The sequence below is a fragment of the Kogia breviceps genome, chromosome 4, assembly GCF_026419965.1.
Source record: "Kogia breviceps isolate mKogBre1 chromosome 4, mKogBre1 haplotype 1, whole genome shotgun sequence".
Lineage (NCBI taxonomy): Eukaryota > Metazoa > Chordata > Mammalia > Artiodactyla > Physeteridae > Kogia > Kogia breviceps.
The window spans coordinates 105,279,026-105,293,210 of record NC_081313.1 but is presented as its reverse complement, the minus strand read 5'-3'; the positions used below and the strand labels follow the sequence as shown (position 1 = coordinate 105,293,210).

At 38.3% G+C, this 14,185-nt stretch overlaps 1 protein-coding gene across 10 annotated transcripts in view; it reads right to left on the bottom strand.

Moving 5' to 3' along the window:
- Nucleotides 1-14,185, bottom strand: part of MEGF10 (multiple EGF like domains 10) — a 376,760-nt gene that overhangs the window by 121,971 nt on the left and 240,604 nt on the right. For 9 of the 10 annotated variants that reach the window (XM_067031512.1, XM_067031510.1, XM_067031511.1 and 6 more), the window contains one exon: nucleotides 328-460. In XM_067031512.1, coding sequence (XP_066887613.1) covers nucleotides 328-443 — 116 coding nt within the window. In that variant the 5' untranslated portion in view covers nucleotides 444-460. Of the gene's footprint in view, nucleotides 1-327; nucleotides 461-11,094; nucleotides 11,211-14,185 lie in introns of all 10 variants that reach the window. The other variant, XM_067031513.1, reaches the window with a different exon arrangement.

Below are 14,185 nucleotides of genomic sequence, written 5' to 3'. Positions count from 1 at the left end.
TCCAGTTCCACCAAATTATTGCAAATAGATACAGAGCAGGGAGAAGACCATAGGGAGGTCATTTTAATTGATCTATTAATGTTTTCTTGGTCTTGCAGCTGCACCTGTGTTAGAATCAGTATATCAAGTTTTCTTCATATAATGTATATTCTCTAAGACCAAGGTGAATTATACTAATTATTATTATTACATATAACTAATGATGTTTACATATAAGTAATTTTATAATCTCTTCTCAAATTCTAATTTTATATATGGTACTGAAAATGACAGTATATAAAGGAATCTATCAGAAATTATTTCTCAGACTACTTTCAAAACCTTTACCTTTCCCAGTGGCTACACACATTAGGGTCTTCAAGGTTCAGAGATGATGCTGTCCTGATCCAGTGGCATAACAGTATACAGATAAAGCCCAGGCATGAGTTCAAAGAAATACCCATTGTTTCTGAAGAACAACCTACAAGAAAAAAAATCCAAATTAAAGATGCGTTAAAATGACCTAAACAGAATTCTTCTGAGTACATCAACTATTCAGTACCAGTTGTTACTAGGGCTGAAACATGCATAACAAGTCTTGGATTTAAGATGGGTCACCAGCTTTCATGGTCCAGGAGAGAGAGAGATTTCTTATGTTGTCAGGATGGCCACCATTTTGTAAATTACTAAAAAGTGCAAATCATCATTAATTGCCACCATAACAAGAGACCTTCTCATCCATGCCAGCTAACATTAAAAGAATTTACCCAAACAGCTCAGAGCAACACAGTCTTCCAGATTCTCTCATCAGGCATATTTCCCTTCTGGAAGAAGAGGGCACACAGAGGAATCTGGCCTCATTTGTCCTAGAGGATAATAATGAAACAGAAGCTCCATTGACTCAAGAGAGAGGCACCTCAGGCTTAAACTGAGAGTCATTCAATAATTCATTCAATATACAATGAATGCCCACTCTATCCTAGGCACCATGCAAACACTGGACAAAAAACACACATCTAGTTTCTGTCCCTGCCCATCAAGATCTTTATAATTTAATAATCATGATTTACATTTCTTATATTTAGTGCTTCTGTCTCCCCATCTGCTGAACAGAGAAAAAAACAGCTGTTTTATAGAGGTTTCTACATAGGTGTACAGAAAAAAGTGTAAAGGTGTTTGGCGGTCAGTGTTAGAAAAAATGAACCTGGTATTACTATCGAGAGGAAGAAAGACCAAAAAGGAAAAACTATTAGCAATATATCTTCAGAAGAGTTAGGCCTGCAAAGGAGACAGAAGAAGAGGGAGGAGAATGTTCCAGGCAGAGGGAATGGAGGTGAGGGAAGGTCAGGCACACTTAGGGAGGTCAAACTAGCTCAGCTGGAGAAAGATATGGGGCGTATCACCATGGGTTTTATAAGACATTGCAAAGTATGTGAACTTCATCCGAGGATTACAGAGAGCTAGGAAAGGCTACAGGGTGACATTCGAAAGATCCCTGGCTTCAGGGGGTGAGGGACCTGCAGGAGGAGACTATTAGAGGTAGGTCAGATGAGACACAACTGCAATTGAAATAAGGAAATAACACTGGGGCTGCAGGGAACTGAGTGACTCTGGGAGTTTTTCAGGAGGTGAAATAGACAGGACTTGGTGATTGATGTGGGAGTAAGAGTGAGGAGGGATGAATGATACGGCCCCTTGGGTGGAGGGTGAGCCCCTCATGGAGATGGAAGCACAGAAGCCCTCCTCCTGGGAGGCAGGGGAGGGCCAGGGGTGTGGGGAACTTGGCCCTTAGTGAGGAGGAACAGTTTGTCACACTATATAAAATGATTTTATATAATCATTATAAAAATGGACATAGAAATAGCTGATACAGGATTTCCCTGGCAGTCCAGCGGTTAAGACTCATCGCTTCCAATGCAAGGGGCGCAGGTTCAATCCCTGGTCAGGAAACTAAGATCCCACATGCTGCGAGGCCAAAAAAAAAAAATACAACAGGCATTAGCCTGCCTGTTGGTAAACTGGTGAAACTAGTAACAACTGGTCAGATTATGGGACTAAGCAGTTATTTTCTGGGTGAGAGCTGGCATTTTGAGAAGTTGTACTAATTTTCCACACCATGAGGTTACCAGTTTTTAGTGTCTGGGAACCAAATTCATAGAATGATACTCTTGTGGTTTTAAAAGGTAAGTTTATCTTAAAACAAACAAATAATAAACAACAATATGGGCAAATACCTAACCTTAGGAAATAGTTTATCCTTCAGATTCCAGACAATAGATTAAATGAGGAAGTATTAAGTTCTTTAAAATCAAGATTGTTATAAGCACAAGTATATTAAGTATATTATGACAAGTTAGCTATCTCTAAATCCACAAAGGCTAAAACAAAAGAAAATGTTTGATTTGGAATAAGGAATAAACATCATGGATTTGTAGGATAATTAAAAGATAGTGTAAGCCACTATGAGAGGTAGTGAAATCTTTGAGAGATTTCAATCATCATGAAATAATTCCAACATATAAAGCATAAATGAGTAGCCAAAATATTGCTTATAAATTAATTCAAATTACTGATGTTTCTCACAGGCTAACCATCATGAAGTTATAAAATCTGAAGCTTAACATTATATAATTAAAGAAGCTATGCTAAGACTTAAATGTAAGGCCAGAAACTGTCAAACTCTTAGAGGAAAACACAGGCAGAACACTCTATGACATAAATCACAGCAAGATCCTTTTTGATCCACCTCCTAGAGAAAAGGAAATAAAAACAAAAATAAACAAATGGGACCTAATGAAACTTAAAAGCTTTTGCACAGCAAAGGAAACCATAAACAAGATGAAAAGACAACCCTCAGAATGTGAGAAAATATTTGCAAATGAAGCAACTGACAAAGGATTAATCTCTAAAATTTATAAGCAGCTCATGCAGCTCAATATCAAAAAAACAAACAACCCAATCCAATAATGGGCAGAAGACCTAAATAGACATTTCTCCAAAGGAGATATACAGATTGCCAACAAACACATGAAAGGATGCTCAACATCACTAATCATTAGAGAAATGCAAATCAAGACTACAATGAGATATCATCTCACACGGGTCAGAATGGCCATCATCAAAAACTCTAGAAACAATAAATGCTGGAGAGGGTGTGGAGAAAAGGGAACCCTCTTGCACTGTTGGTGGGAATGTAAATTGATACAGCCACTATGGAGAACAGTATGGAGGTTCCTTAAAAAACTACAAAGAGAACTACCATATGACCCCGCAATCCCACTACTGGGCATATACCCTGAGAAAACCATAATTCAAAAAGAGTCATGTACCAAAATGTTCATTGCAGCTCTATTTACAATAGCCAGGAGACGGAAGCAACCTCAGTGTCCATCATCGGATGAATGGATAAAGAAGATGTGGCACATATATACAATGGAATATTACTCAGCCATAGAAAGAAACGAAACTGAGTTATTTGTAGTGAGGTGGATGGACCTGGAGTCTGTCATACGGAGTGAAGTAAGACAGAAGGGGAAAACAAACACCATACGCTAACATATATATATGGAATCTAAGGAAAAAAAATGTCATGAAGAACCTAGGGGTAAGACAGGAATGGAGACACAGACCTACTAGAGCATGGACTTGAGGATGTGGGGAGGGGGAAGGGTAAGCTGTGACAAAGTGAGAGAGTGGCATGGACATATATACACTACCAAACATAGAATAGATAGCTAGTGGGAAGCAGCCGCATAGCACAGGGAGATCAGCTCAGTGCTTTGTGACCACCTAGAGGGGTGGGATAGGGAGGGTGGGAGGAAGGGAGACGCCATAGGGAAGAGATATGGGAACATGTGTATATGTATAACTGATTCACTTTGTTATAAAGCAGAAACTAACACACCATGGTAAAGCAATTATACTCCAATAAAAATGTTTTAAAAAAAGCTATGCTACTTAACAGAAATAAATACAAAGTAATGATGATGATGATACAGATAAACAATAACAGCTAACATTTCCTGACCTATTACTCTGTGCCAGGCACAGTGCTGAACCTTTTACGTGAATTACCTATTTAATCTGTACAGTAACTTACGTAGGTATTTTTATCTTCCCCATTTCACAGTTAAGGACATGTAATATACTGTGATGTTTTCCTCATCCATCAAAAAAAGTAAACCTTTTCTATTTTGGTTGTGATAAATAAGCATGGCAAATATCTCTCTGTCTCATTGCCTTATCTATGTCAGGTTAGTATTCTGTTTCAATGAAGTGTGAAATACATATCCTAACTTTCATTCTTTCCTAAAGACAAAACAAGAGCTGGTCAGCAGTAATCTGCCAACTACTCACAAACAATTACCCCAAATTGGAAAGTTTATATCCTGAGTCACCAACTCAGACTCAAACCATCCATTTCCCAGTTAGAAATGTTTAGTCTGTAAAGTTGGAAATTGCTGGAAGCAATGAATCAAACTGCCAAGAAAAAGGAAGAGGCTGTGTTCTCTCTCTCTTTTTTTAAAAATGAATTTATTTATTTATTTAATTTTTGGCTGCGTTGGGTCTTCGTTGCAGCCAGTGGGGGCTACTCTTCGTTGCGGTGCATGGGCTTCTCACTGCGGTGGCTTTGCTTGTTGTGAAGCACAGGCTCTAGGCTCATGGACTTCAGTAGTTGCAGCACACAGGCTCAGTAGTTGCAGCTCATGGGCTTAGTTGCTCCGCGGCATGTGGGATCTTCCCGGACCAGGGCTCGAACCGTGTCTCCTGAATTGGCAGACGGATACTTAACCACTGAGCCACCAGGGAAGTCCCTGTGTTCTCTTTTAATGTAAAAATTTTAGCGTTAATTTGGTATCTCTTTTTGTTTTGCACTTGATGCTTGGCCCTGTGAAGGGTTTAACCTCACTAAGGGGATGGCAGAAAAAAAAGAAAAAGCAGAATTTGGTCACTTCCTTATTGCTTCTGAAATTCAGCATACAGAAAAATCAAACTGCACTGCAAAGCTGCCGGCACCATTCATGGAAGGGAAAATATCAGTATATTTAAAATTGTATATATGTCACTCGGTCTCTTACTCCCAAAGCATTTTCCAAATCAAAATTAGAAAATTAACTGAGTTCTAGAATAATCTACATTAAAGTATAAAATGTTCAAAGCAAAAAGAATTGCTAAATCAAGAAGAAAGGATCATGCAAACTCACATGAACTGATTGAAATCATTTGAGGAAATAATTCATATGTTATATTGATACATGGTAGGGAGAGAAGACATTTCACAAATGTGCCAATGAGCTGTAAAGGAGTATAGAAATGCAACATCTCCCTATATTCAGAAACATGGGTGGTCCTTCCTTTTGTTTGTCTTGTCACTGATAGGCAATCAAAACAAGTGGGTAAGGCATTTCATATACCTTTTCCCTTTTTGATTTGCTTTCTTCTATAGGTTTTGATGAGTAAATGTGTGTACCTGTTTTCCTTTGGGTCTACCCTGAAGGAAAAAACTTCAATAAACATTTTTCTTCCTCATTTCTCTTTTAAGCTGTGCCATCTTCTCTGACACTATAATCTTAGAGAGCAAATGAAAACAAAATACAATCTTTAAAAAATAGCATTATTTCAACTGAAAAGAAAAAGGCAACACAGCAGTGATATGCTTCCTTGAAATACACATTTTGAAAATATTCAAAACGCTAAATTGGATATTGAGCTACCCCTACCCACCCAGTTTTTGCCTTCAAATAATTTTCCTCGTGGTTACGTTTAACAAAATTTTAAATGTAAAAAAGTAAAGAGGGCTTCACTGGTGGCGCAGTGGTTGAGAGTCCGCCTGCCGATGCAGGGGACACGGGTTCGTGCCCTGGTCCGGGAAGATCCCACATGCCGTGGAGCGGCTGGGCCCGTGAGCCATGGCCGCTGAGCCTGCGCGTCCGGAGCCTGTGCTCCGCAACGGGAGAGGCCACAACAGTGAGAGGCCCGCGTACCGCAAAAAAAAAAAAAAAAAAATAGAGACATTTGCATGAACCCCCTAGTGCCAAACTTGATTGCATTCCATATCATTCACTTAATTATTATGGAAAAATCAAAACAGAAAATCAGTAGAACTGATTAGCATTGTTAAAGTGCTCCTATTAGAAAGAGGAAACACAGCAGGCAGAGTTAACTCTTACTGCCTACTGGGAAGACAGGCTTTGCTTATTCTACTATAAAAACCTCAGTAATCAATCAGGTTGAATAAAATCCTTACAATGGATGAGTCCGAGTTGTGATGACAGAGAGTAGTTTCTTTATAAGTGTGTTAGGGAGAAATAAATAATGGGGCGTTGACTTGCTAATTTATTTTTTCAACAACAGAAGGATAAATGATTCCAGACAATTTTTTCTGGCTCTAAAATCTATTTCCTTACTAGAATCATTAAGTGCACACATAGAAATAACTTGGATGCCCTTACCCACTGTTTTTTCAAGCTCACTACTCTAAAATCCTCTCACTGTTCTCTCGATGAAAAGTGATTTATTAAGAACAGCCACATTCTCACAATTTCCCCCCTGGATACCAAGAGTCACCTAGTCTACTCATCACTCTATCACATTATCTGTAAAGGATATACTAGCTTTACCTTGAATCACTCAGAAAGGCTGCCCAGATGTGCTGTACACTTCCTGGAGCTCTGAACCTGTGAATAGAGTATCAAAGGTCCAGCTTCAGGGTAGTCAAGATGTCAAAAGAGTAACACTTGCTGGTTGCCCCAAGAACAACCTCAGATGAGGACTTCCATGGAAATACTACTTCACCGATAAAAGGAATCCCTGAGGCACTGTCCTGATTTCTATTTTCACCACCCAAAGCTAGTTATTCTAATAGCATATTAATTTACTCAAGCATAACTACACATTGGAAGCAGTACAATGCTATCTATTTTCATCTGGGGATCCTCACATCATTTTGCTGACATCAAATACCGCAACCAAGATATGCTTCTAAGTCAAACTAAATCATGTTGTAATGGCAGCCCCCCAGCATTCCTTGGAAGCTTCTAATAATAAAAGTTAAATGAGTGTGGCTATTAACATTTAAAAAAAGAAAAATATTCTCAAATCCTATTTTATAAACTTACAAGGATTTTATAAACAACCAAAAAAAAAACCACAACACATTAGCCCGAAGTGGGCGTTTAATATCAGTTCTGGCATTCACTGATCACTTCACATCAAGCAAAAACTGGGCAAACCCTTGAGGCTGCCAGGCACTGAGATACCCTTAGGGGCTCACACCACATGGAGAACGGCCACAACCATTGGCCGTCTCAATGCAGCAGGATGCAGCCACAATTAAGTATTAAGACTGAAAGAGCTGCTGGGGTAACATAGAGGTACAGCCTCACCTACTTAACCAGCCGCCCCACAGGTGTAATCGAGGTGGCATTAAGGGGGAGTTTTGGAGAGGCCATGGTCACCCGCTCATCATCAACTTTGCAAAGTACTCTACAACATCCCTGTAAATCCATCTCCTACAACATATGGAAAAAAGTCCACAAACAGTACTCACTAAGGATCTAAGTGCAAGCAACTGTGGGGAGTATTATGACTTATAAAGCATGGTCTCTAGCTTCGACAGTTCAAAATCTACTAGGGAGGAAGATTATAAATAAAATATAATTATTTGTCAAATGAGTCAATGTAGAAAGAATTGCCAGAGTTTTAAGAAGATAGAAAAATCGATGTGAGCAGTGAAGGCTCATGAAACAGGTCAAACTTGAAAAGAAAATTTCCAAAAGGAGAAAAACTAGAAATCACTGAGGGCTTACCTCGTACCTCACATGCATAATCTCATTGGGTGAGATTAAATGTTTCACCTGAAATCAATTAAAATAGAGCAGTGGGAGAGCTGTTTTGGGTTTAAACCATTCTCAATCCCAGTTATATTTTCTTGATTCAGTCTATTTTTATCTCCTACTGAGAAAACAATACATCTCTTCTTTATTAGAAAAAGACTTCAAACTTCAAAACTTCAAACACTACTTCTCATTCCAGAATTCAGTAAATAAAATTATATTTATTTTCCTAAACTCTTACAATTTAATATTCCTCAGTAATACTCCTACCTATTCTTCCCAACATGAAGATCTCTAATTTTTTTGGCCCATCCAACAACAACAAAAAAAACCCCTTTATCCCTTTTATAAGATACACTCCTTCTTTCCCTTTTTCAACAGCTATTATTTGGCAGCACTAATTACACCCTATCATTGTAGCCAGCTACCCGGATGGCCTCCAATGAATTCTGTCTTGTGTAAACCCTTCTCACAATGAATAGACTTATGTAACCAATAGGATATTGCAAAACTGACAGAGTATAACTTCCAAACCTAGGTCATCAAAGGCGTTGCAGTTTCCACCTTGCTTTTTGGATCACCGTTCTGCAGGAAGCCAGCTGCCATGTCATTAAGACACTCAAGCAGCCCCATAGAGAGACGGACATAGTGAGGAACTGAGGCCTCCTGCCAACAGCTATGTGAGTGGATCCTCCAGCCCCTGTCAAACCTTCAGAAGACTGTAGTCCCTGATGAAATACCAGCTACAACCTCATGAGACCCTGAGCCAGACCCACCAACTAAGCTTCTCCCAAATTCCTGACCCACATAAACTGTGGTATAATAAATGTTTGTTGTTTTAAGCCACTAAGTTTTGAGGTAATTTGTTACACAGCAATAGATATCCAATATGCCTTATATTTCAATATGTCTATACCAAAAATATTTTGACTCCAAAATAGCTCTCAAAAGTGCCCGCCATTTAGCTGGTATCTTCAGTATCAGTTATACACAAAAGAAACCACCTCCAATGCTTCTGAAATCTTTTCTCAACATTAGAACTCCTGGCAAGAGCCCATCAACTTCTAATTGCACTTTGACTTATTGCGTCCCTAGAGGCATGACCTCACAATACGTGTGTTTTAAGGTGCATCTGCTGCTTTTCCACACAAAGCACTGTCCCAAATTATCCTGCCATTTATCCTTAACCATTTAACATCTGACTATCCAGAAGAGTTGATCTGCTTCACAACTTGGAGAGTTCATCATGTGCTCTGTGCAATGTCATTTGTAAAATATTAAATGAATGGATTCTAGACTTTTCCAGAAGTTAATTTTTCATCTACAAATACATGTTCCTCTATTCCTAGTCTTCTGTGATTATCTTTGATTAGATGGCATATAAAATTTAATTATTTCATTTTCTTAAGTTTTTATTTTAAAATAATTTCAAATATATTTGAAAGCTACAAAAATAGAACAGAGTGCCCTTCATCCAGACTCACTAGTTGCTAACACTCTGCCACATTTACTTTATCACTCTCTATCTACATACATATATATAGGCAATATATATACATATTCTTTAACCATTTGAGAGTAATTTGTACATAGGCAATACTTCTAAATACTTCAATTTACATTTTCTAAAAAGAAGAACATTCACCTATGTATAACCCAACTGTTTGAGGAAATTTAACACTGATGCTAAACTACGATCTAACCTATAGACCTAATTCAAACTTCATCAACTGTCCTAATAATGTAATTATTTTAACAATGTTTCACATAGACATTGTTCAAAGCCTTTGCTGAAGAACAAACATTTGTTTTCTCAATCAGCAGACATTCGTCAGGGACATTTCTGCCCTCCAAGAGTTTCTAATCTAATGTGAGAGCTGTATCATGTGGATAGTAATAACAAGGCAATAAAAATTATGATTAGGGTTAAAAGAGGATACAAAATAAGTATGGAAGTTAAGAAAGTATTTCCAGCTGGAGAGTGGGGATAAGAGCATATTGAGGGCTGTGCTGGGTAGATGGAGCAGGGGAGGTTGCACCCCAAGGAACAAGTAGGAGCAAAAGCAAGAGAAAGCAGCTTCCCAGAGGGAAAAGCAAATGGGCAAGGCTGTCTGGAGCACAGAGTAGAAAATCAAGTGAGTAGAAAAGGAATTTTAGAGCCAGGTCAGGAATGGCATTGAATATCATGCTTTAAGATTTACTCAAGGTAAAATATCCAAACACTTCATGAGACCTCAGGCAGTCCAGGAATAAATGTGTATAAGAAAAATGAACTAGAAAATAGAACTTGATCAGCCCAGAAAGAAAGGGAGACTATTGTTTTTAGTTTTCTTTCAACCAACAATACTAATTAAAGAAGCTGGACATTACAGGTTTGACCAATCCCCTGACACAGTACAAGCAGGAAAAAATCCAGCGGAAACAGAATGAATGACAAAATAAGGCAATTTCCTTTAGAAAGGAAAAGTCAAATTAAAGGATAAGAGGAGAAAATATCAGTAGAATTCTCTGATGTGCAGCAGGATACTTAGGTCATCAGCATCTTAGGTCTTTCCTTGCACGCAGGGCTGGGGGGAGGACAGAACAATAACGGGAAGCCTAAGTATTTGCACGGTCCCTCTCCTCTCGGGCAGGTCCGTTTCAATGGTGCATGCTGCTATAGTAGGAATGATGATGACGTTCATCTGCCCCCATCACTGGCATGACAAGGGGAACCTGCTCATCCAACCCTAGGTCATTGTGCTAACCCTCAATTCCTGAGACACTCACCATTAGGCACAGCTGAGCAATCCAAGTCAAGCCTTACTTTCCTCAAAGATCATTTCTTAGAGAAGAAAACAGAGGAACACAAACCCCATGAGGAAAAGAATTTCTATGGAACCAAGACTTTAGAAAATTCTCCTATCAGTTGCATCTATCTAGATTCTTTTAAGGCAAACACACACACACACACACACACACACACACACCATTCCTCTATTTTTAATACTTCATAACAGGCCATATAATTGAAGTTTTTAACATTCATTTGGCTCCCCAGAATTTTCCAGAGCACTACACATATCCTGGGTTCCACAGAGCATTTGTGCTAAAAAATAGAACAGAAAATTATAGTTTATGGTTTTATGGAATCCAGTCAAAAATCCTTTCGTTTTATGAATGGAATAACTGAAGGCCCAAGTTAGGATGACCTGACCATGATCACGGAGCTAGTCTTGTGGGTGGTCTGACACTAGATCACAGAACTCAGGTTTCTTAACTCCAGTCAAATTATTAATACCTCTCCATCAGGTATAACAGTCATAGTCTTCCTAAAATAATACTCCATCTGTGCCTTGGAGCCTCTTGAAGTGCAAATTCATTCAAAGTTAGATTCTTCCAGTGACAAGCAACTTCCTGGTCAAAACTGAAAATGTGAACTAGAAAGTATATAAGGTATTTCCATGTTTAAACTGTACAGATGTTTCAAATAATCAGTCACAGCGGAACTCCACTGCCATTCTTCCCAGGGTTACTCAGTTCTGAACCACTAATCCAGACCAGGATGCAGAGTGACCACAGACATCTCTAGCTGCAGGCATTGCCACAAAAGAATCTGAACACATTTATCCACATGGTTTTAAGCCCACATGAGCAAAAGCTTTGAAGATTTGAGACAAAATGTGAGGAAATTGCTGAGGAAGTGTAAGTAGGCGAAGGTAATTACTCAAAGCTGCACTTGGCAGGACATTCTGGAGAAAATGCTGGGGCTGCCATCTCTCCCACTTCCGCTTCCTCACCAACAGCATCTATGTGCAAATATAAGAAGCCGCAACCCAAACCCCAACTTTATGACTCTTAAAAATAGGGCTTTGTTTTAGTAGATGAAGTGCCACATGCTGAAGCAGCAGCACCACTTCCTGTGGTATCGAGACGGATCTTTTATTCAAGAATTGACCCTGTCTGACCCTGAATAATAGTTTGAGAACAATCTCATATTGATAGGAAAGTTAAGAGCCATTCTCCATACTACTTCCTTCATTCACATTATCCATAACACTCTCTTCTGATTTCCCTGCATCTCATTTGTCCTTCTCTACCATTTTTAGGGAAATCCAGGATCTGGATGCCATGGGGACAGGAAGGTATAGCAACTGATGTTCTAGTCTGGCTCAGTGTCAAACTTTGATCACAGATGGGTCACTGATTCTCTCTTGCTTTACTTCCTGTTCAGAAATATCAGCCAGGAAAGCAGGTTTAATGGCAAGGAAACTTAAAATGAGGGTTGTATTTTCCATTTGCCTTTCTTATAAACCTCCAGAATGCCTATGATTCATCGACTTTTGTGTGAAGATGGCCATTAGCAGGAAGCTGGTCCAGTACCCTAATTTCACAGATGATGATGCTGTGATCCAGAGAAATTATGTGTATGCCCAAGGTCACAAACCTATTTCATAAATAGCTTCTCCTTAGCCTAATACTGGACCAAAATGCAAGATCTTATCAGTTTATCTTGCACAATATTCTGAATTGTTACACACAAAGATAATAAAGACAAAATTACTTTTTTTTTTTCCTGCAGCTGATGCCAGTCTTAACAGAATACAAATATACAAGTTATAGGCCCTGGGGTTCTTATAAAAGTTTAACTCTAAAATATTGACAAATGGCCAAGACTTTAATCAGGTAACTCGTGAATGCCCTTTCTCATTCCAAGGAGGAGGAGCTCACCATGAGTTTTGTCCACCCAATCTCTACATAAAAGGAGCAGAGTAGACACAGCCTCATAAAAATTTGCTAATGGCTGAGGCAAAGGAGTTGATGAAAGATAAATGGACATTCCCTCAATTCCTTAGCGCAATGATGCCTTTTTGGTTCTTTGTGATATCCCTGGTTCTTAGAACAGCACCTCACAGAGAGGAGGGCAAAAGAATGAATGAAGAACAAATGAATGCATAAATAACTTTAAAGAATAAAGTATAGAGAAGAGTCAAGTATGTAGGCTTGAATAAAGAATTTAAGTAAAGAAAACTAGTTTAAAGAAGAAAAAGGTTTGGGTCTGGTAGGACTTCTCCAGCAACATTTGGAATTGGTAAATTGAACAAATAAAAATCTGTTGAAAATACATATATTTCAAATTATGGGTTTTTCAAGAACTAATAATTTTTATGTACATTTTATGTACATTATGTCCATTGTACATCTCTTGTATAACTTAAAATACCTTTTATTTTTAAAAAATTCTGGGGGAGGACTTTGTTACTTTGAAACAGGGCATAATTTTACAACTCTTATGGGCATTTTAATTTTTCTCTCTCATCTCAGCCAAATACGCTTGATCTTCTTACGGGAAATGTTTCTCATTAATTTATTTTTCATTATTTTTTAGGGCTTAAGGCAATTTTCCAATGGCAAAATCACTGCAAGAGTCGTTATCTCTTACTGCAAGTATTTATAAGCTTTGTATATTCTAGGATGATTTTATAATTATTTTTTAACATAGAATTTGGCAATTTTTATCTGCTTTCCAATGTACTTTTGAATTCATTTTCAGTCCAACTGTATCTACTTAGTATGGTCCCAGCATTTTAAATTGGTTATCACTTTTATATCTTATCAAAAACTTCTATCAGGAATGAGGAAATTGCCAGTATTTTTGGCAGGGGGGCTCTTCCTGAGTCATTAAGTTTTTAATTTTATTTTAACACTGGAATACAAAATAAAGAGTTGAGAAATATATGCCTCTATCATTTATTATTAACTTAGTTTCATTCCTCATTCTAACTACAGCAATAAACAGTTCTGTGGTATTGGTCCTTTAGTTTGACCTTTTGTAGTAAAGATAAAGTAGGTTTTAAAACCAAGGCTTAGAACCACTAACTTTTGACTAGTTCTTCGATTTGATCAATTTATCCTTTTTCCAATTAACCTCCAATTCGTCCTCCATGCTGCCACCAACCCTCTCAAAACACATATCAGAACATCACACTTTCATACTTAAAAGATTTTGAGAGCTTGCCTTTGTGGTAAAGCCCAAACTGAGCCTTATCATCCAGCAAATTCCACAGGTATATATCACTTCTAAATATCACTTGAGCAATCCTTGCTACTTGAATTTCCCAAAATATTACACGTTCTCACTCCTCTATGTCTTTCCCCATGCTGTTCTTTCTTCTTGGAATGCCCTAAACTATCTGGTCAACTTAATTCTCACTAGTTCCTCAAGAATCAAAGGTTACTTCCTCTTAGAAGAACTCGCAGGCCAACCTAGACATCCTTCTTCTTTACACTCATAACCCCTGGGGCATCCAGGGAGTAGATGATGTGGACTTTGTCAGAGTAATAACACACACTATTTTATTCACCATTTTCTTACTCATCTCTCCACTAGC